General features: G+C 37.9%; 1 protein-coding gene across 14 annotated transcripts in view; it reads right to left on the minus strand.

Annotated features, from left to right (window-relative positions):
* The window catches only part of HDAC9 (histone deacetylase 9), a 456,332-nt gene that overhangs the window by 210,412 nt on the left and 221,783 nt on the right, over nucleotides 1–24,137 (minus strand). For 8 of the 14 annotated variants that reach the window (XM_039706463.1, XM_039706396.1, XM_039706402.1 and 5 more), the window contains 4 exons: nucleotides 15,042–15,283; nucleotides 13,850–14,000; nucleotides 11,594–11,720; nucleotides 9,546–9,667 (listed from right to left, as the gene is read on the minus strand). In XM_039706463.1, the coding sequence (XP_039562397.1) occupies nucleotides 9,546–9,667; nucleotides 11,594–11,720; nucleotides 13,850–14,000; nucleotides 15,042–15,283 (642 nt within the window). The remainder of the gene's footprint in view (nucleotides 1–9,545; nucleotides 9,668–11,593; nucleotides 11,721–13,849; nucleotides 14,001–15,041; nucleotides 15,284–24,137) is intronic. The other 6 variants (XM_039706389.1, XM_039706473.1, XM_039706427.1 and 3 more) reach the window with 3 other exon arrangements.

The raw sequence follows: 24,137 nt of genomic DNA on the forward strand, positions 1-24,137 counted from the left end.
TGCCAAATTTCTTTCTAGCACTCTGGCAATTTAATATCTTCAAGAAGATACTGCATGTGGATAATGAGATAATTGGGAGATTTTTGTTGTGATTTATCCTGAAGCGGGAGGGGCAGAACTGGAAAAAAAAAAAAAACCCACTGTGAAGAGATCCTTATTTTGTCAGGTCCATTGCATAGCTCAACAGGTTCTCAGGTGCTGTGGGCTCCCAGTCACCCTGGCAATATACATAAACAATAAAACAGCCTATGTTATGCCAGGGTCTGGAGACCAAGGAAAAAGTTAAATCCCACATTAATACTACAACAAAACCAATCAGAACAGTCCTATCTTAGGTTCCTAATAAGCTGGTCTGAAAGTTGTGGACTAAGGAGAAACTTCTCAGTTTCCCCTTCATCTGAAGTAGGCAGAATCAAATGCACAAGACAGCCCTAAGTACCACCAGAAAAGATAAACATGAAGATAATCTGGGCTTCCTCAGCAAAATCATGGATGCAACCAAAGCCTGACAGAAAGCTAGAGAGGCAGAGAGAGACACAGGTCAGGGACAAAAGCTGCTTCCAGCTTCCTAAGCTGCTTTGTGAAGAGCTGTGAATGAGTCCTGAGAGACCTGGTAGTCTCACAACCTTTACAGTGCATGGTTCTCACAATCATGTAACTATTCTCTGCTCTGAATGAAGTTTCTGATTGCTGCTCTGGCTTCCTGTAGGCAGCCACAGTGTTTCAGCCACCTCCACATGATTATACAAAGCAAGATAAGTGGTGCCTTTTTGCCTTCATACATGATTGACTGACATTTGCTGTATAAGGCCATATCTCAATGGAAGACAACACTGGACAATGTACACGTGGACATTCTCCCCACTGGATGACAGAACTAGAAGATGGCAGTAATCTGTATGTAGTATAATTCTATGGGTTCAATGACTTCTCAATTCTGGTGATTGAAAATGCCACTTCCAAAAGAGTTTTAAATTAGATTAATGAGAGTGAAACTATTTACACATGCCCTCTAAAGCTCTTCCAAGGACTACATGGACCTAACTGCTGGGTGGTCCCAACAAGGCAGGAGAATCAGATACAGCAGTACAGGATGGATGCTTTGTTTTTCTGGCTTGTATCACCTAATGTGTTTTCAGGATCTACTGAAACTGTTTCCTGTACACCCATCCACTTTATGGGGAATGCCGGTCATATGTGAAACCCTTTAGTCCTTTGCTTTATTTTACTTCTGTAAAAGGTAGAATGCTTTATTTTTTCAGACTAAGGTAAATATCCATGCCCTAAATAAAAAAACAGGTTTAGTGAAACACATGGTAAAAGAGCTAATTAGATTAGAGGGGATCTTGCAGCCCTTCTGCTCTCTTTAGGCTAATGAAACCAATTTAACAAGATTAGAAAATTCTCATTAATTTTCTAAAGCAGGTTCAAAAATTAAATAGTCTCTGAAGCTACTTTAAATATCTAACTTTCTTTGCTATTCACTGCAGTCTGTATGAAACATAAAATACATGTTTCACTATCCATGCAAACAAGTGTTATATTTCTAGGCGCAATTTATTGAGTTAGATGTAGAAATTACTTACTGTACTGCTTGGATTTAGCCAAAATTTGAGATCTTGAATATCTGAACAGTATTATTTCCTGTTGATATATGTTCTTCATGTAACCCATAAGGCAAAAGAACACTTCTCTTGATAAAATTTTTAATAAATTCTGGATTTTAGCAACAAAACAGCATCTCCTAGCATTTGCACCACAGGATTCTACAGCAGTTTCAAGAAGGCCATGGTTTTACTGGACCTTATGAATCCTTATTACATCTCAAGTCTGCTGAAACCATGACATTTCACTACTATGTCAGGTTCATCTTAATATTTTTACAGGTAAAATAACATCCTTTTCCGATAATAAGTAGGGGGTTAAAAAGCAAACATTACTATACTGGCTTGAACCACAGAATTAGGGAATAAGGATAGTTTAAAATTAATTGTCATCTTCTTTCTACGTCATCAAATTCTGTAATTTTATTATACCTTTATAGCACTTTCTGGAGCCAACTCACATCTGAGTTCTCAGGAGATGCAGAGGAGAAAAGAAGATTAAACGGGTGCTTGAATATCCCTCATTTGAATGCTAATAATTCAATAAATAAATTAAGATATGCATGGCTGGCAGTCATTCTGGTTAGGTCTCCACTGGTAATTCTTACCCTTTCTTCTGACCATCTACACCAGTCAGTTCTAGCTGGAAAGAAGCAATGGGAATACAATATCCCACTTTCTGCAAATACAGCAAATCCCACTCTTTAGTCTAAATCCTCCTCCCAAATCCACTGAATCCCAAGAAAAAATATTCTATTCAGTTAAGAACTGTCACAGACAATCCCCTAGGCCCCAGAGTCAAGGCTTTTGCCATGGTCACCATTTGACCCCTAGATACACGATTTATTTTTTACAGAATAATTATGCTCATGATGATGTTGTTCCCCAAGCCCCAAAGAAGGAACTAGTTCATAGGATGCTTAAATCCCACAGATTTTCATCTAGGAAAATATCCAGCAGTGATAACTCACTGACATTAGGCAAACAGTCCAGTATTTCATCAACCTTTAGAAATTCATGATGAAACACTATCATCTTCTCCCCCAGTTTAACAGGGCATCAGTGTCATCAGTAAATGTGAGCTGGTCAGGTCTAGACTGCTGAATGGTACTCTGGAGTTGTCCAAAGGCAACAGGGTGCCAAGAAAACAAAATCAACCAAAACACAGTATATCTTGCTCTCCTAGCAGAAGAAAACCATTGGCCAAGTTCATCTCAAAAGCAGGAAGGCAATTCAGCCCCACTGAAGAAAAATGAAGATGAAATTGGCTCCAAAGTTGTTTGGACATTCAAGGCACGTTTGTCTTCTTGAACTTCTGTAGGCAAGGCCAAATTTGTGAAAACATCTCCTCATGTTAAGCAAAGTGAGAAGAAAATCCCTGTTTGAAGTCTTAGTTGGACATCCATACTACACCTTCACAACCATACGGAATTAAAATAAATTTACTTTTAGATAGATTATTTATGCTCTGGCATATAATTCCAGTGCCCTACAATTTAATTAGCTAAATACACAATGTAACCTTCCATCTGGTAGAGTAATTTAACAAGAATAATTGTGCACCACCATAACTCAACGAGACACTGAGGAAAACCATTGAAATGCTATTTCCTTTCCTTTGGAAGAGAATTATGTACAATTTCAGCATGCTTTGCATTTCTAACCGTTAAAGCCAACAGGGAGGTATCACTCTCATTTATATTACTTTCCCATGAGAAAATCAAAAGCAAAGTACAAAGCTTATGCCTTTGCTCATGAATGGCTCTGTAATACTCACTTGGCTTTAGCCACAACATGTTATTTGGCAGCTAAACCCCTTAATTAGAGTTGTGGGATTGAATAGATTTTCAGTGAAACTATGTTTTGCAGGATTTTGGAGAAGTGCAGTCTTTACTAACTAAGATATCTTCTATTTTGGATGTTCCCATACCATGTGATTTCCACTTTCCACTTCTCTGTTTTTCATCTTTAGATACACTTGTTTACTTTTCTAAAAGTTTTCAACTGTCCCTGCTCTAGATACCATGGAAGAAAAATCCTAGTCCTACCGAAATCAAACAGTACAATTTCTACTGACTTCAAAGAGTCTCAAATTTAATATGCAGTATTTTGTAACTTATTTATCCAGAGGGAATAAGCTTTGAAATATCCATTGAAAACATTCCATTTTGTTTTCAAGGGACATTATGCTCTTCAAATGCTTTAGATTTTAGGGCTGCTCCCAGTTGCTTATAGAAGGGGTTTCTTTCAGTTCAGAAGTCTAAAAGGTGTCTAGTAGCTGCTTATCAAAAAGCTATGCAAGGTACTTCTTAATGCTAATTTATAAAGCATTTTTGAAAACATACACAGTGTAAGAAAGGTTTTATGTACTCACATGAAGCAGAACTTCATAATTCAATTTTGGTTACACACTGGTCACGAAAGAATTAGGTATTTTGATCAAGACTGAACAATTAGCTTCATTATGAAGAAGGGTTGGTAATGTCATAGAATAATTAATTACTGGCAAAATAGAACATGATATATATACGTGGACTGGGATTTTTGCTAAAAGAGAAAGATACTGAATCCAGAAACTGAGTAAATTTTTTACCCGCTCACAAAAATCTTGCTTTCTGCAATTAAAAGTAAGTGTTAAATACATTAGAGGAATAACCTTCCACTGGTGGGAAGACTATTATGGTCTTCATGAAAATCATTCTGGTGATGACTCTTGCTGAACCCTGGTGCAGGCCCTGGCAGCTTTCATGACATCAAAGCATACCTACACAAGTTCCTTTCTCTTTGACAGTGTCATTAAGCCTACCCTAGCATTCATTTTTATTTAGTTTTAAGATATCTCAAATAAATTCTCCCCAAACTTGAGCTCAATCAGAATGACAGGATATCGCTCCTTGGCCCCAGCTTGGGAGGCTGCAGTGCACTGTTGGGCTGGAGACAAGAGCAGCCCCACACAGTAGCTACAATCACATCACATTTCCTTGGAGCTGCTGGCTCCCAGGGCCTGGACACGGGCTTGGCCTGTTCATTATGTGAATCTGGGAGCTTTGCCTCCTATTCACTCTGCAATTGCAAGTGGAAGTTTTTCTCTTTCTAAAAATTCCTACTACTAATTACAAGTTCTGAAGTTATTGATACTGAATTTGAGAAGGCTGAAAATGTTTGGTGAAGAGGAGTCAAGATCAGGGTGCCTTTCCTCCTTCTCATTGTGATAGGTTACTGATTTCTTCTGGGCACATTATCTAAATGTGCCAAATGTGTCGAGATGGTTCACCAACCCAGGCAAACAAGGACTCTGGAGAGGCAGGAATGCTTAGCATCCCTGGAAAATGGGATAAAATTAGGAGAATTTTGTGGTTGCTTCATTTCCCTGCTTCAATAAACAAAGTGCCTCTCCCATTTATTGTTCTCCTCATAAATTCAGAAAAAATAGCACTTCTCTCCACTGAGCTGGACTCCCTCATTTTGGCAGACATGGTAATTGAGGGTTTGGGATACTCTAAGCCTTTTTTTTTAAGTGAAAACCAAAAGAAATCCAGCTTTTTCATATACTGTTACATCACAAAAGAGTGTTTTCCTAGAAAATGTGAACAGAAATAAAATTTGGTGGCACAAAAGGGGGAAGGAGAAAAACCATCACACATGAAATGTTTTTCTTCTGATTTTCAACTGCTCCGGTAAATTACTGAGTCACTAAGTGCACAAAGAACTGTAAGCAAATATTCTAATTAATTTCTTTTCTTAAAAAATTATATTTGCTGAGTTCTGTTTCAGGAATCTTTCATTGTCATTTAGACAAGAGCTGCACTGTTATTCTACTGCTTAATCAGGTTAACGTAATATGGGTTTTACAGAGTGATCTTCATGGCTGTGCAGGACAGCCTTCTTCCTCTCTTTCATCACAATATTAAACAATCCTTCATCTCCTCTTTTTTCCTGTATTAATTACACAACTTCCCCCATCCAAGGAAGAACCTCATACTATTTGTTATTAAAAAAACCCCATGCTATGTTTCCATTGAATATGCTTCCAATTTTTGGAAAGTGAGGCACAAACATCTTCTCAAATTGTTACATTGTGAGAGATCTTCAGATCCCTAAGCACAATGCAATTCGTAAGCATACAGCTCCATCTGCAAAGAAAGATTCAACTGGCACAAAATCAAAATAAATAGAAAAACTGATTGACATTCCCATTCTTCCATGATTGTGCTAAACTCAGGAAAGAAAAAACAGTTCATACTTGATATGATGATGTCCCCAGGAATTTCTTCCAAAAAAAGTCAAAACATGAAACAAAATGCAGAAATTCCACCTACAGCAACATTTTAAAAAAGTATACAGCTTTGGCCAGAGAGCTAACCTTTGTTGGAACTTACTGGCTTTTGCTGGTTTCTATCAACACTTGCATACAAAAAATTAAATTTTAAAGACTGGAGAAAGTGCAAATGTTAGAGACATTTGCCAGAATTTCTACATTTTGAAAAGGTAAAAGAAAAAATAGGGGAAAAAAAAGCTCTTCTACCCTGCCACGTTGCTTATCGTGTTTTTGTTATTTTTACAGTAACCTCATAATGAGGATAATATTTTCCTGGACAGATAGTCACAGAATAGAGAAGCTCAACAAGCAAAAGTTTCCCTTATTAAATGATCAGATTTTCAAAAGTACATGGCTCCCATCAGAGCTCTTAAAACAGTCAGTATGAATTTCAAAATTGTTCAGTAATAGGGAGGTATTTTCAAACCTCTCTGGGTAATTTAGACACATTAGCCTCATTGAAAGTTAATGAGCCATGTGCTGCTCAGGCTTTTGGGTGCTTTGCAAAAAACACATTACAACTAGTAACCATGGTTCAAGTTTTGGGGATTTTGAAAATTTGATCTTATGCTGTTTACACTAAATTCTGCTCGTAGCTACAGATGTGTAGCTTCTCATGGTGTATTTATCTATATACAGTGAAGCAATAGCTCCCCTTGCTCTGCTCTTTTCAAAGTCTGTCAACACCAAGCATCTGAATGCAGCTGTGCAAAGAGTTGCATATACTGGCCTCTAGCCCCTAGGACAGTCCCAATCCTCCATGCAGCTAAACTTTCTGAAGCCCACTGCTGACAACTTCTGCTGCATCTTGTACAGAAAAGAACAATCCACATCACTGAGATTTGTTGAGTAACCACAGTCACAGCACTAGGATGTTAACTCTGGTACCTAAACACTGACAGAGCAAGACTCTTAAGTCTTTCCCTAGTTATCTAAGCATTCCACCATTCTAGATACTAGAAGAGTAAAAGCTGCAGAAAATATTTTCCTTTGTACTGTTCTTTCAGAGTTAACTTTTAGAAGGTTAGAAAGAAGATGTCACTTCAGGACTAATTAAGCAAAGATTAAATGGATTACTGAACAAGAAAGTAAGCAAGCAAAATTCATGATTTACCATGCGTGTGTGACACTTGGTGTTCCCTTAGCACATTAGGATGTCAGGGAAGAATCATTTAGCTTTGTTTCCTATTAAATCTGATCTCAGAGTACCTGATTCAATCAGAATTATCTTACAAGAGCATTTTAACAAAGTTGGAGAAGAGAAATATACCTCTGTATTTTCTATTATAAAGATTAAAAAAAAAAAAAAAGTAACCTAAAAATCAAAACAAAGCTGTAATTAAAAGTCACAACAGGTATTCTTTTCTTAAGGCTGAAAGGAATGTGGGGTCTGCTTTCATATGAATTGCTGACTTCATGCAGGTTCAGCACCACAGAGGGTTTGCCAGGAGCCAGTGGCAATAAGAGTTCATAGCCTAAAGGGAAGGAAAAGAGGTTCACCCCTCATGGCAAAGGTCAGATTTCTGCAGACTTACAGCCTGTCCATATACATGAGTGTTCGTGGGACATCTTTGTCTAGTAAGGTCCCGTGAGGATGACACAGGCTCCACAATGTCCCCTCTGCCTGGAGGATGGCCCTATAGGCACCCAGATCAGTTTAGGGTCATTTGACTTGTGTCGATTTAGTTCCTGTTGCTTTTACACTCAACCTGATGAACAATCATTGAAAACTTTGTGGGGATGTTGCTGGAATTAAAGATGTAAGACTGGAATTAAACATCTCTAACACACAGAGAGACTGGATGTGTAAACAGGATATTAACAGTTGCTATTTTCACGGATATGGAGACATATCAAATATCCTCTGTTGGTAACATACAACATGCTGTACACTTCATTTATATTTGCTTATCAGAATCACTATGTCAATGTCATAGAAACGTTTATATTAATGATTATATTAGTATTTGTCTATTTGTTCTGTAGATATCTTTTCAGAGAGTCATCATGTCCTTTGTTCAATTTTGGAACTGATGCACTTCATGCCCAAATATTTGGAATAACATATAGAAAACATCTGGATTTAATTATATTATAGTCCTCTTATGCAGACAATGGGAATTGAATTAAGGAATATTTTGAAACCCCCACAGAGATATAAAAGTATTAGCAGCTGCACGAGAACTTTACTGTTACAAAGTTTGAAAATGTTTTGTTTTACAGATCAACAGGCTGACACATCATAAATATCAATCATAATGTTTAAGATATATAAACATGGAGGAAAAATTAAAGCTTGCATTTCAAATGCATGTAGATGAATTCACAGTATTTAAATGTAAAATGTATAATTTTGTTCAAAAAATGAAAACACATAGGCTATTGGCATAGAAAATATATGTTATACAGTGGTATTAGGCAGAGAACCACATAAGGGTTTATTATGTTGAACAGCCTGAACAAGATTTTATAGAATCTTGTTATATTGCCACCATATTGTACAAAGGGTAATTCAGCTAGAATAAATTAGCATTTTGCTTTTCATGCTTCCATTCCTTTGAAAATATTTGGGGATATAATATGAGCTTAGAGAGTCTGCCCCAAAGTATTAGATACAGGCTGGATTTTCTCTCTGAATATCTTCTGGTTCCAAATGCCACTTCTTTTCAAGTCAGTTTTGCAGTTAGTTTTCAATCTCCCAGTGGCAAAATCGCATTCAAAGGCTGTTAGCACAGTAGGGGGTCAGACTTTCTCTCTGAACGTAACTATATCACTCAACAGCAGACTCATGCAATAAGCGATCTAATGTTTTCTTTTCCTTTTTCCCCCCTCCTCTGAGTGTCTCCCTGCATTCCTGGATACCAGTCACTGCACCAAGGTCCTGAGGCAACAGCCACATGGACTCCACTGCCATTCTAGCTTTCTTTATGGTGCAGAAAAAGCTAAGTCTACAATTCACCTGCTGTCAAGATAATATATTCAGTTGTAGATCTTCTAAAATATTCTAAAACATTCAAAAGAACATTTTCTATGTGTCAAAAGACATGCAAAATGGATACAGCACAGTGCTAGTAATGGCAAGGTCATGGGTTTGATCCCTGTATGGGTTATTCACTGAAGTATGGGACTCCATGATCCTTCTGGGTCTCTTCCAGCTCAGAATATTCTATGATATGCATACAAATTCTGACAATCAATGACACAAAATATAATATTAATCTGATTTCTTCTCTTTCCATGATTTCCCCTCAAAATGCCCTGAAAAACATTGTCTAAAAGCAGAATACCATCTGAAGATACTTTATCCAACAAGCAGGGCAGAGAGAGTTATTAAAGCCAGAAGAAAGGCAAAGAAAATAAAGATCCATGAAATTATGATCTGTTTAGAAACAAAATTTATCAGAACTGAAGTCCGCACTAGCTGTCAGCACTGGGAAACACCGACTCTTGGTACCATGTGGCCAGGCTGACCTTGGAAATATGCAGTCTGGATCTTTGAACTTACTCATAGTATCATCTTTAACTTATGGAATATGATATATGCCTTGCTGGTGGACAGCCTGGTTAAAATAAGAGTGGGAGAATTGCTGGGCAAGGGGCTCGAATAAACAACGCTAACTCACCCGTTTTACGAAGTGGAAAATCATCCTTAGCATCCTGTGCTCCTGGTAAAGTATATTTGTATGGTGGCGAGGCCCCACTCAGGGGAGGAGAGCTTTGATCCAGTGAGGTATGGTGGGCAGCCCTGCAGCAGACACAGAGGTCACAAATTAGCTGTCACTGAGGTGACCAGCAGTAACTATCCACACATGTTGTACATGTCTCAGCTGTGTTTATGTTCTTGTTCGTATAAGTGTGCACAAACCACAGGCTCATGTAACCAATTTCACTCTTACAGTAAGTTATGGAACTCCTTGGGATTCCCTAAAACGCATTTTTTGCACTCCTTACAGAAGTCACATAGGATAAGATTCATGCTGATCTACAGACAGGATTTGTCTCCTGTTTGGGGAATTGACCATTTCAGGTGGTTGCTTTTTAATATGAATCAGCTGACATAGAGCAAAAGCCACTTAAGGCTTGTTTATCACGTACAAATAGATGTATATTGATCAAGTCTTCTTTGTCCAAATGCGGGGGATTTTCAGGGCAGGAGGGCTTGCATAAAATAACCAGAAATACTGAATTATTATCTCTTGGATACCCCCCTCCCCAAAATTCTTTGGCAGACAAGGTAATTGAAACCTTGACTTTAAGTTCAATTTGTAAATTTTGTGAACACAGCACTCATGTCAGCAGAGAAACTTCAAGCTGAAGAATGCTTTCTGACAATTGCTGGATGAAAGAAATATTGTAGATAGAGATTTCTGAACAACTGTAGAAATTGCATCATGTGGCTCAGAAACAGGGGTTGGGTTTTTTGCTTTTTGTTTGTTGAGGAGGGGGATTGGTTGATTTTTTTTTATCTCTAGAGGGAGAGAGGGAAAGGAGAAAAAACTTTCAAACTTTGAGTTTATCTAAATATTATTTGACTTGGCCTTTTACAGAATCTGCTTGTCTTTCCAACACAGTGTGGTTAATCAATAATATGATTATTGATTAACCATGAGAGGAAGTACTCTCATGAATACTCATGAGAGGAAGTACTACTTTCTGTAGTGTAGCAGAAGGCATCCTCTGCAGAGCTCCTCATACTCAGTCATATGAGGCTCAGATTATTAGTCCAGAAATCTTACATAGTCAAAAGACTTTTACACATTATTTGGAAGGAAAAAAATAATTAATAACTGTATCTCCATCAAACACAATGTAACTATATATTAAATCATTTTACCAAAATGCTCTGGTTAACTCAGAATACAAACTCCAAGGGCCAACCTTCAGCAATCCTTTTTAAAAAGAATAAGTAAAAGATGGAAATCTAGTGTACCATATGCATTTCTGTTTGTTCTATTGAAGGTCAATGCGGGCATGACATTGAAGTCTTTCAGAAACGCAGATGGAGTTCATTTTGTTGGATTCATTTATGTGGGGAATAAAAACTGCAAAACTGTAGACTTTTAACATGTCAATAGACCATTTGAAGACTCAACAAAATCACTTGCTTCCATGGTCTAAGCAGATTCTTGTCAAGGCCAAGTTATCATAAGAATATGCTGTTCGGATACTAAAATCCATGAGTCAGAAGAGTTAAATGACCACAGTCTTTCTCAAAATCCTTGTGAATTACTAACACCATTCAAGCAACTTCACTGGAAGCAAAGCAGCATCTCTTCAAGAGATTTCGTGTTTTGTGATTGATTCAAAATCCAAGTAAGACAAACACAAAGTTGTTCTAACTGCAAAAAAATTAAGATACTTGGGAAAATGACAGGTATAGTTGCAAAATTTGTGATAGCAACATATATAGATGCTACAGATGAAGCAGCTGAAATAAAAACATTTATACAAATTTTTGAGAGAGTCTTGTTCTATACAGTTCTCATCACTGAACACCAAATACTCCTCAGTTCAACCAGAAATATAACACTTCTGGCTTTTCTCTAATCTCTGGGTTGAACTTCTGCCTTGCTCTGAAGGCAGACTCTCAACACCCCTGCTGGAAAAGCATTCTGCCAAGTTTTAGCTGATACCTCAACGAGACAAGAAAGCAGCTTAATACTGAACATACGTGTACCAGAGCTTGGGGTGACGGCTCATGGAATGATTCTTCCCATTTGCTGGAGAGTCTTTTGTAGCTGATTTACTTAACAGGAACTCTTGAAGTTTCTGCTTCACTTCTGTACTGGCCACTGCCCCTAAGAAACAGAGAGCTAAATGCATCTTATCTTAACTTGAAAAAAATTACCTTTTTAAAGAAAAAAACCCCCAAAACAGAGTATTTGCCTTATTGCTGGAAGTTTTGTAAACTAGAAAATAGCTATTGGTAGAAAAAGTCAAAATGAGATAACATTTGGATTAAATGCTTGTCTGTGGAAGCCTGAAGCTGGCCATGACCCAAAAATTCAGTGAAGTCATAAGGAATATTTCAACAGTAGATGAGGCCATTTATCCAAGGCCAGATGTATCTAAAGAATTTAAATTATTTCCTGATAATTTCCAACAATCCAAATACAAAACCAACTATAGAACTAAAAAGACAGTAACAAAAGGTCACTTTGAGTTTTCAGTAATGAATTTTTTTTCTTTCAATAAAGTAGTAGTAACACAGCAAAATTGTCCTCTGAACACTGTCTTGGTTATAAACAGAACACTGCAGAAAGAGCCAGCAGTGAGGCTATTAATTGGAGCCCCTTAAGAGCCTCTATGTGCGAAGTCTGGAAGACAGGAGACACTGCATTTTGAACTCTCTTGGTGGCCAGCTCAAAAGAGAACAAAAAGTAGAGCATGTCATTGTAAAGTTAAACTGCCAATTCAAGCTTGCAGCATGGGACATGATTCTTTACTCATAGCCAAAATAGTGTTCATTGAGGGAAAAAAAAGTATGAAAACAAAAAATATCTTGGTGTTCCATAATCAAAGTGACATAAAGTCACTTTGATGGACATAAAGTTCCATAATCAAAGTGACAAAAAAGGGATGAAACCTCATTTCTTTCAAAGGTGCAGCACTAAGGCATATTTGATACTCTAAGTATTTGGTTACCCAACCCTGACATACCACAGCTGAGATGCTGAGCATGTCCCATGTGACCCATTGCCCACAAAATACCTCTACTACTGCTCTGCTTCATACCCCAGCTCCCCTGCCCACACCTCCCTTCCCTCCTCTACTCATCAAAAAGATAATCACCACCAACAAACTCTGGGGCTGGGCCTGGAGGGGTCACAAGCTGCTTGGCTGGCTGTTACATCCTGAACAGCCACCCAGCAAGCTCAAATTGAGAAGGGAACCATTGAGGTCACATCTCTGCTCTTCCTCTGGCAGGAGCACTAATAAAGCCTAACTGTTCATATGGAGGCTGATTTTTTTTAAATACTACTTAGAGGAACCTTTCGTTCCTGCAGTTTCCACACCCTAACATTTCTAGGTCTGTAAGATGGAAACTTTTTATGGGCTCATTGTTCTTCGAAGAACAAGAAGCACCATGGACACCTTAATTTCTAAAGCCTACAACATGGTATACCTACAGCTGTTGAACTGATATCTTTTTCCAACAAAGGAAAAAAAGCTCTTTTCTTCTTTGTTTTTTGTCAGTTAATTCTTGTGCTCATTTAGTAGGGCAAGTAACAGTATCTGTTTCTGGCAGCTTCATATTGAATAGCTTCACACTGTACTTCAACCTGATTTTCCAACTGACCCCACTAAAGAGAATTATTTGTATCTGTCTCCCTCTAGTGAGCACCAAATCCTAACAAACCTTTATAGTTATTTTCTTTATAGCTATATGTAAACTAGAGAAAACTCTTGGTTACGTCTCAAGAAATGTCATCAAGAACAAACACAAGACAGTTTGAAAAAGTCCTAGCAAAATATTTAGAAGTCCATCCTAAGATATTCTTAAATATTTCATTTTATTTTCAGCCTTGAAACAAATCTCAGCAACTAATTTAATTTTTTGCTGTTTTGTAGTGCTTTCTGTATTGACAAATAAGTTCTTCAGAAAGTTATCGTGTGAAGCTTTATGCTTTCAAATTTTCTCCGTTTTTTTATACAAAGAGCTTGACTCTTGAGATGCATATCTACGAGTCTGTCAAACTGTGTTTTCCTGCAGCCTTCCAAGTCTGCACACAAACCAGAAATGTGTTTCTGTAGGTGCAGTGGGTGGCCCTGCCCTTCTCAAAGCATAGTCTTGACTTCTCGACCTGCGTATTTCACACAGGAATAGGCTTCCTTCAGGTTCCTGTTCATAGTTCATTTTGGCTGGGAGAATGCAAAGGGGAATAGATTCATTTCTTATTAGGATTCATGGTACATTGGCTCTTACTTTCTCGTCCTCTTTCTTTGCCTCGGAGGGGAGGAAGCTGCTGCTCCCTGCGATGCCTCTCCAGTTCCTGCTCTTGTCTTTGCTGCTCCAGTTTCTGCTCTTTTTCAAGGAGTTCTTGCTGTTGTTTAATGGCTAGTAGTTCCTGTTGTAACTTGCACAGAACAAAAAGACATGAGAAAATGCAGTTTGCAATGTTTTCTAGGTCAGTCCAGGTTAAAACAACCCCCTTGAGTAACTGAGGACCAGTGCTTGCTTTTATGCTTACACTTCTTTTCATCTTTTAACTGACTTTTAAGCAGCATAGTGCATTGCTGGCTGTCACCAAATTGAACTCTAGTGTCAGGTAGCAGCCTGCTGCTCTGGTTTCACTTCTTTCTCTTTTGGCAAAGATGCCTGGAAACTTCAGACTGTTCATTGCCTGTGCATCACCCAACTCTGGTTGCTGTGCTCTGCTGCATTTGTCAGCTCTGTCGAGTGGAAGCTTAGTGCAGCAGCAGAATGGCAAGTAGATAAGAGGGAAAAAATGAAATGAAAGGCAAGATCATAAATTCCCAGTCAAAACCCATTATAGCAATCCTGCCATAGTTCATACAATTCCATAAATCATTTTCTTTTTGTGTTATACAAGGCAGCTTAGAGAAGAGTGAAAATACAACACTATTGGGGTCTGCCTCCATTTTACAAATGCAAATTCTATGCACTTGCCTATGAATTTGATTTGTGGTCACAAACTCAAACATTAGTCCAAAAAAAGAAGTCTTTTAATATACACTGCCTCCATTTTACAGATGCAAATTCTATGCACTTGCCTATGAATTTGATTTGTGGTCTCAAACTCAAACAGTAGTCCAAAAAAGAAGTCTTTTAATATACGGAAAACAGTATATACCAAAAACCAGGTGTATTGAAGTTCAGCTCAAAATCCAGGTTGTGAAATAGGTAGTTAGATCTTTTGAGGATGTGTTGGTGTCATGAGCTCAATGATTCTCACAGTATTGCCTTGGTCTGCTGTGAGCAAGTCACTGCCAGCAGTTTTGCTTTAGAAGGCTTTTATCACCCCAATACAGAGAAAGGAGCACTCAAACACCATCTCTCAGTCACAGCAAACTATTCAGGCATGTTCCCTTTCTGTGCCTGCTTAAGCATATTGACTTTGCAGATAAAGTAAGGGATAAATGAAAAATGTTGCTACCTTAATGTGCTCCTGGAGCTGGGCCTGATGCTGGCGAGTCAGGTTTTCATGCTGCTTCTGGAACTCTGCAATGAGCAGTTGTTTCTGAATCTGCTGCTGCTGCTGGATCAGGAGCAGCTCCTGCTGTAGCTGCTTTTCGCGCATAATCGGGTCCACCATGGGAACCATCATCCTGAGATCCGTCCGCAAGTCTAACGGTGAGATCGGCTCCAGGCCCACGGGAACCTCCGACTTCACATCCACTGTGGGAAGAAAACAACAAAATGTAGACATGTTAAATATAACAGGAGAAGGAGAATAGAGAGCATTCCTACAGGGAAAAAGATCTACTCCACTCAAAGACCGCTTCAATGTACAGACCTTTCAAAACCTTTAATGCAATTTATGCTGTATGCAATCTTCAGCACTTTCCATTCTCTGCGAAAATACTCCCAAATTAATATTCTGCTAAACAGGTTAACACACAACCCAGGTTCTAAAACCATGTCATAGCCCAGTGGAGCAATATTTAGTGAAAATCTCCTAGGCACTATTTATGCTACACAATAAACACTCAGGACACTTTCTCAGCATAAGATGAAAGCGTTGCAGTTCACACTGTACTGCAAGAGATTTTGCAAAGCTAGTGTGTAGATTTTTCTGAAGATACTGTTACACATGAAAAGCTACTCAGTGCTAAAAGGCTACTGCATATAAACATAGCTGGCAAACACAGAGGAATAACATATAACATGGGGAAATAATTTGACACACAAAATGAGAGGTTTTAATACAGCCTTTGTGAAAGTGACCACCACGCATAGCACACTATATATGGCCTATAAGAATATTAATTACTTCGATTTGTTGTAGTGATGTTATAAACTCTTAATCCAACATTAAGTACTTGATGGAGGATCCTGTATTTTCTATCTCCTAATTTAATTCAAAGGGACTAAAAGGCAGAAAAGCAGAGTGATTTGATCACTTCCACTACAATACTTGTATAGCTTCGGTTTTCATATCAAGTGAAGAGAGTGAATGTAACTTTAACTATTTCAAAAGAACAAAAGACTAACAAGCAGCATATCTACAGGAGGAAAATAAATAGCAGCTGAAGGTCTCTGCTAAAGCCCAGCAGTTCTGATTCCATCCACAAGAGGACAGTGAAACACAAACACATTCACTCCAGTTCCCATTCCTCCTCTATCTTCATTGGAAAATAAGATTATTAACTGAAAACAAACATGCTGTCGGAAATGACTCGAACAAGATTTTAAGCATATTTTCTCCTTTTTCTCTGCAGCAGCTGTATTTGTTTCCAAGGAGAAATCCAAAATGAAACAGAAATATTCTAGTAAGCAGTGACAGCAAAATTGGAGCAGCAAAAGTTGAAACTGCAGCAAATGGAGAAGACTGAATTCTAACTCTATGATGATTAGTAAAATGATCTATTAGTAGAAGATTTTATAAAAATAAGGGTAAAGGCATAAAATCTTTTCTACTGATAGCACTTTTATTCTCAAAATTTTGAGAACATACACTTTTCTGAGCCCTTTTTTTAAAAAATCTTAATAACTATGATTGTAAACCTCACAGCATAATTTGGCTTCTTAACCCACTATCCCAACAGGATGATTGTGTCTAAGTGCTTACTTTTGTTCTGAGACTAATCACTAAATTATAAAAAATCACCTTTAACTTACAAAAACTGCTCTTGATTATAAATAATTGCCACCGACCAAGAGAAACGGACAGGCAAACTCGCAGCCTTTCATCCCATTTATTCAGCAGCAATCCACATTCCATTTGTCTAGACTAAATATAGCCACGTTTATACAAGAAATCAATAGTGCTTGCAGAGAGCAGAGCAAAGACATGAATATTTCATCAAACCCGGAGAGAAATGGCAATCAGCAAACTGACAGCAAACCGTGTAGGCTGACTGGTCTGCCAGATAAGTCTCCTGTACTTGGACAATGGCTCATTGCCTGCAAGTCACAATCTTATCATCAGCACTCTTCTATTTTTAACATTAATTGCATTGTAGGTGACAAAGGTTTATCATGTTTAAAGGGGAGAGATGGATTTTCTTACATCTTCTGTGACAGGATAATAAGCCTTACTAGGAGCAGTAACTGGAGCTCAGCAAACCCTGCAGGGTCTGGTTCACAATAGTGTTTGCAAACTGAGCCCCACAGGGTTTGGTTCACAATAGTGTTTGCAAACTGAACCCTGCAGCTTATTTTCCAGATACAAGCTGAAAATCAACTTCTACAGATCTGCACGGTGATCCAGGCTGATTATACTTCCCATCTTGGACCAGCATTGTGTTTCTTCATTTTCAGAGAACGTAGCATGAGGGGAGGCCTTCAGATTTTTTTAACAATGGAAATTTCCTTTCACTATTAGTAAAATCTGCAACTGAAACCAGGCTCAGTTTGGTAACCTACACATTTTCTAGAATTTTCACACACTCAAATAATAAATCTCGCACTGGAATATCTACTTCATCAAGCTGACCTTAACCTCATTTCTTAGTGTGGGAGAAAACAGATATTAGGGTAGTTCTAGATTTAAATCCATAGAAACCAATAGATAATATTTAATATAATTTCAGTGCCAATGTTTACTGATATTTATTTCCTGGCATAATACTGCTAACAGCAAGGTTACCATCAATACTTCATAAACTTTTAGGGGTAATAACTGTCTTTAAACTGAACTAAGTAATAGTCAACCTCATCAATGAAATTATTCTAAACAAGTAACTGTAAGATCACCAATCAAACTGAATGGTTTGCTACTGTCTGTTCCACAGTCCTAACACCACAGGCCCTTTACATTCTTACTTGTTACTAGCTGACAAGAAAGACACAAAGCAGCTCCATGAAACTACTTCAGTGTGGAAAATGTGTAATGGAGCAAAGAAATAGAATCTGTGTCTCTAAAAGCTTTGACTTGTAGCTGAAGCATCTTCCCTTCATCACAACACTATTGCAATTTTTAGTCTCTGGAGAGCAAAGGTGATACAGAATGTTTACTCTCATTGCGGCTTTTTATGTTTTTTAACTCTCTCTATATAGAATATATATATTCTACAGGTAAAAAAATTAAAAGCTTTGACTTGTAGCTGAAGCATCTTCCCTTCATCACAACACTATTGCAATTTTTAGTCTCTGGAGAGCAAAGGTGATACAGAATGTTTAGTCTCATTGGGGCTTTTTATGTTTTTTAACTCTCTCTACACAAATATATATATATTCTACAGGTAAAAAAAATATGTCTTCATCAATGCCCTCAATTTCAAACATCACAAGGAGTCATGGGATGCAGGATCTAAGCAACAGGATTCATAAAAATATTAGACAAAGAAGAAAAGGGATTGATAATGAAGGCAAATATTAATCAGAGTTTGGTAAAGGCTAACTTCACTTATTCTTCATGATTTTCATGCCACCAATGGAGTAAAGCTGTAGCAGGCACAGTTCAGACCCTGTCCTCAACTCTCTCCACCGCAGTCCACAGCAGATCCTTCCCAACAGCTCTGCCAACTACATAGCAAGCCTGGGATTCCTCTCTAAGGTTAAATAAAGACAAACTCTCTGAGCTCAAGTCAGCTGCGGTGAATACAACAGTAGGCTGCAGAATATTAACTAAAAACGTTCCTGAAAGCTCAGTGATTCCAGGAAATATGCCAAAATTTGAGTAGAAAAATATTTAATTTTCAGTTATAACACATTGCAAAAGGCATATGTATTTATTTTTCCTATAAATACTCAATTGCCTGTATCTTGAAACATAACAACAAAAATAGTCTCAGAAGAATGTCCATATCAATTATACTCCATAGATGGCACTTCCCACAGGGCTTTTGAAATTCTGTGGAAAGAAAATAAGACACTTGAAAAATGGCATGCTTGTTGAGTGATTTAGATGCTTGGAGCATGTGTAAAAAGAGGTAAAGGAGCTTGGTTTAACCCTCAGGCTTTGCATTTTGAAACCATTCCTTACAATGAGAACACTGAACAACTGTTAAGTCTTCCACTAAGAGATGGCATTTCAATCTCTGTTTCTAGTGACTGGTTTCAATTCCTGATGTATTAGGAACACAAATCTTCCAAATCACAAATGCTAAAACATCAGAAAATAAACCAGCCTACTTTCTTACCACCATCTCCCAAGATGGGCAATCTTCCTTTTTTTTGTTGGCAGTTACCTTTCTTGGCAAATTTCTGCCACCTTTAAATCCAGGAAGTGAAACAAGGAATGTTGTCATCAGCTGAACAGTCATCATTCCTGACTTGAGATGCAACCAAAAAGAATTCCAGTGAACTTGTTTATAGACCATCTTGTCTAGTACATTTATGATTCTTACATAAGAGGAACTGTGTGGACTCCTGGGACTGCAGGAATCCCAGTTAACCTTTCCCCAAAGGAATGTCTCAGTTACACTGTTGGGCTGGGACAGTAAAAAAGGTTGGAGACAGGAACAGGGCATAAAGCTGGCAAGCCTCCTTCTCCTGCCTTGGTTGTTCAAGGCAGACTAATACAGAAGAAGCAGTTAAGGTTTATAAAGTAAACAAAGAGGACTACAGAAGTCAGAAAATAAAACTACATCTGACAAAAGACTACAAGCTTCTCCAACCAGCAGTATTAGGTAATAAAAACATATTCCTGAAAACACACAAAACCCAAGTAAAATCTAGAAGAACCAGTATGAAAAGAAATGGCCACACCTTGCCAGAGAGAATCTTAGTAAAGTATTACAAATAAAAGAGTGCTACTCTACAAATACCAGTGCTACTCTGTTGAACTGTTCTACAAAAAAGAGCCCAAAGTTATTATTAACTTGTACAGTACTTTTCATACTTTTCATATGCTTTTCACAAAATGAAAAAAAAAAAGAAAACCACAATAGTTTTGCACATTTTAGTGTAAAGGAAACTGGCTCCATTTGGTCTCTTCATACAAAGAAAGTAAAAACACTTCTTGCAGAATTAGCCATCAGTAAGTCATGACAATCAGAACACTAAGGAATTTATAGAAAAGAGCCCTAAATGCTGAAAAGAGTGGAAGATTCACCCCCTCACCAATGAAGATAATACTTTAAATTTACTCTACAATCTAAACCTAGAATTTCTTTAACCAGTTTTATGTGCCAACTCATTTAGGACTTGAAAAGCACCGATACCTGAAAAGCTATAACAGTGTCTTTGAAACAGATTGAAAAAAATCTTTGAAAAGTCTGAAAAGATGAAATACTGTAGGAGGCTGAAAGTTTCAGGAGTAAGGAACAGAGAGTAAGAGGGAAATTTTGGCAGCCATGTGAACCACAAAGTAACTGGCAGGAGATGGGACAGAGGAGGAATAGCCAGGCAATAAGACACGAGCAGTGGATGAAACTCAGGAAAAGGAGTTAAATTTCGGCTCTGAGAAGCTGCATTAGAGGGATGCAGCTCATTCTGTAATCTAAGAGCAGCCCTGGCACAGTAATAAGGTGGCAGGGAGGCCACGGTGTAAATAAGGAGCTAACACAGGAGGGATGTGTCCATGGTGAGGATGCTGGGAAATTAAGCGAGCAAAGTGGTTTTCAATAGCCATGACTAAAGAGGACTGAGACTGGCATGAAAACTCCCACTGAACAGCAATTGTTCAGTGTTCAAGAGTGCAGAAAGTGTCCTAATCTGGAGCCTGTTCCCTGGAGGAGAGGTGGCTGGCAGCTTCCTGGGGGAAGCGGTGCCACAGCAAGACATGCGTGGCAGACAGCAGGAATGAGAAGCTGAAATGTTAAGAATAACCAGTGACATCAGAAATACAAGTCAGATGATCAATAAACTGTGAAAGGTTAGGTTACCTCCCATGGGATGCTTTTATCATTTCATCTCTGGTAGCTAAAGTCTTGTACCTCAATTCTCAGCTGGCATAATCTGTCATTCCTCTGTTAACTTCAATATAGGCAAAGCTTCTTTACGCCACCTGAGAAGCTAGATGCAGAGAGAGCCTCTCTCAAGAGAACAGGGATGAAAGAAGACAGCCTTCAGACCATCTCATTTTAGCATGAGGACAAAAGCATCCAGATTTAGGATGACACCTCTAGAACTTTTTGCAATTTATAAAATCAGCAGTTTCTTTCTCCACTCTCTCAATTGGAGAAACTGAAAAACGTGTCACCTATTTCACTGAATGTTATTAAATATTTTTGATTCATTATATATCCTCAATTTTACACTGTATTTTGGTTGTCATGGACAAGGAAAGTAGAAAAACTTCAAATGAAAATGAAAAATTTCTTTCAAAGGTAGCACAATAACTTTTTTTGGCAGTTAAGTACTCAACTGTATTTTGCAGTTTTAAAACTTCCTCACTTGGAAAAAAAAAAGCAAGAAATTAAGACACATTTCAGAACATAAAAAGTATTTTGCAGAGTTATTTTCTTGGATTATCTCTCAAGAGTCAGTAATTATTTTAAAAAGTACTATCACTGAATCAGAAGTACAAGTGAACTGTCAAACTTGATGAGGCACTCAATTCAGTTTATAGTATTAAGGAGAAGTGTAATAAATTAAACTAGAAAAGTATTCCCCTTTGTTCAGAAAAAAAGGGATCTTATCATGATTATACCTTTTTCCTATTTCTTTTAAGTGTTTGCATACATGTCATAATGAGAAGTAAAATAAATGCAAACAGCGATCTGGGCTTTGATTTACCATACTCTTATTTCCCCAGGGCCTGGAAAGGAAGCTCAAACAACCACAAAGTTCTAAAATATCAGTGAGAGGCCCTGAAATACCAACAGTGAAGTTACAGTTAGCTGGCTTTTGTAAAAAATCAAAGGCTTTATTACATTAATTTACTAAAATCAGATTCCTTTTCTCCAAAGAGGCTTTTGAATCAAACACTTGTAACAAGCACAAACATAAATGCCATCTAATTTGTTATCTGCAGAAAGTTTTTAAATGTTACTGGTTGCTGTTTCTTCTATACTGAATACATGAGTGAAAGTTCCACTTATGAGCCTGCCAGAGTTCATGCAAATATCAGACCAACCACTTTGTCACATGAATAAAGGCAAATGTGCCCAGTAAATCACATCAGAACATGAAACACTTTTAAACTCAAACCTGGGATGATCTGTTATCAAGAAATCCAAGCTGAGCTATATTTGGAGTTCTGAGTTACTTTATTTGTATTTCACCTAGAAGAACCCTTACATTCACATTTCTCTACACCCATCAGCACACAGACATATCTTATCTGGAGTTCTGAGTTACTTTATTTGTATTTCACCTAGAAGAACCCTTACACACATTTCTCTACACCCATCAGCACACAGGCATATCTCCACTTTCCAGAATAAGCCTTTTTGATATAAGGAACATGAATTCCCTAAATTCCAGACATTACAGCTGCAGACAAGATAAAACAAGACAAAGATAAATGCACATATAGTTAAAATGTATCATTTGTATGTAACTTTCCAAATTTGTATGTAACAGTTCCAAAATCTAAGACATACTGATGATTCCATTAGATAATGGTAATAAATTGTATTATGGAATCAGGTTAACCAATTAGACAATAATGTGCCCTCTGCATGGCATCCATGCACAAAAAATTTCAGGGAAGAATGCAAAACAGCATTCTTTTGGCTGTGGATCTCCTGTGCAGAAATCAGTACCATTGCTAGTGAGAACCCTGTGAAGATACCAACTCAAGCAGAGTTTGGCAGCGCCACTTTCTGATTAAAGAACTATGTAGGTAAAATGTCTCCAAGTCAGCAAGTACCAGCTTATCAGTATCTTCCAGTCACTTCAATATAAACTTAAAATTAACTATTTGAATTGAAAGCATATGTGACATAACTGTGTCTGTGCACTTGCACACATACACAATTCTTGCATAATATCCTGAAATGCTAAGAAAAATCATGGAGCAGACATGGTACAAAAGGTTCCTCTCACCTCTGTTTTAAAAACACCTATAATGATTGATGCTACACCCACATGAGAAAGGCAATGTTTTCAATTGTATCAGTATCATTCCACATAAAAAGACAGTGTACCAACTCCCCCAGGTTGCTAGCGATGACTGAAACAGCACCACAGAGGGTTCTAGAGACCTGCAGTGTTTGCCTCATCACTGATCTGGAGGCAATACGAGGCTGCTACAAAGGGTACCAAATACACCCAGAACTTAGGGTTTCACTTACTTTTTTCTCATCTCTTCACCCGTGAATGCTGCAGGCACATTTGTGGCACTGTTGAGTTTACGCTTGCTGAATAATTCACAGCAGTGAGGCTACCACTATTCTAATCTCAAGGTGATGACAGAGAGAGAGGAGAAGGGGGAAAAGCTCTTCCTTGAAGTGAGGGTATCAAAACAGCTACCATTTGGCCATGCCAGCAGGTATGTCCTGAAGTATCATAGGACAGCATGCTCCAAGCAAATAAGACAGTGGGTGGAGGTTTGCTGAACAAGTATCCCCAAATAGCATTGCTATTTCAGGGGTGTGACAGCCAGTGCTCCAAACAAAACCCTTGGAAGGCAAGATGTAGGGCAAATCTTTCAAGGAACTGTTGGCAACTTTGTTTTTTTAGGAAAAAAGACAACTGACCCCAAAAATGTGTTGAAAACCTTCGAGTTCCTTTTGTTGTTGTTGTTGTGGAAGTATGCACTCCCCAAAACACTACAATAATTAGGGGTTTGGTTTTTCTCATTTTTATTGCATAACAAAATCTAGCATATGCACATAACTTCTTAGGCTTACAACCTGTATATTATACCCAGGAAATCAAGAAAGACCTTGTATTCTTCCAATGTTTCTTATAAATATTTATGGACATCTTGATCTTGGACAAGCAGTGGCCTAAAAATGGTGTTGATCCTAAGCACAGAAACAGGCAGGACTGAACAGAAACCTCTGCCAGAGGAGGGGGAAAAATCCAACACAAGGATATGAATGCCTTTTAAAGAATCTTTCTAATGAGATAGTAAATGTCATGCCAGTTGGAAAGTGGCAACACAGTATTACTTACAGTGCTAGCTCAGAAATAAAGCTCTTACATATTCTATGTGGAATTAACAGTTGCAGATATTTATTAGCAAAGATGCATC

The sequence above is a fragment of the Passer montanus genome, unplaced genomic scaffold, assembly GCF_014805655.1.
Source record: "Passer montanus isolate IOZ18808 unplaced genomic scaffold, ASM1480565v1 scaffold10, whole genome shotgun sequence".
Lineage (NCBI taxonomy): Eukaryota > Metazoa > Chordata > Aves > Passeriformes > Passeridae > Passer > Passer montanus.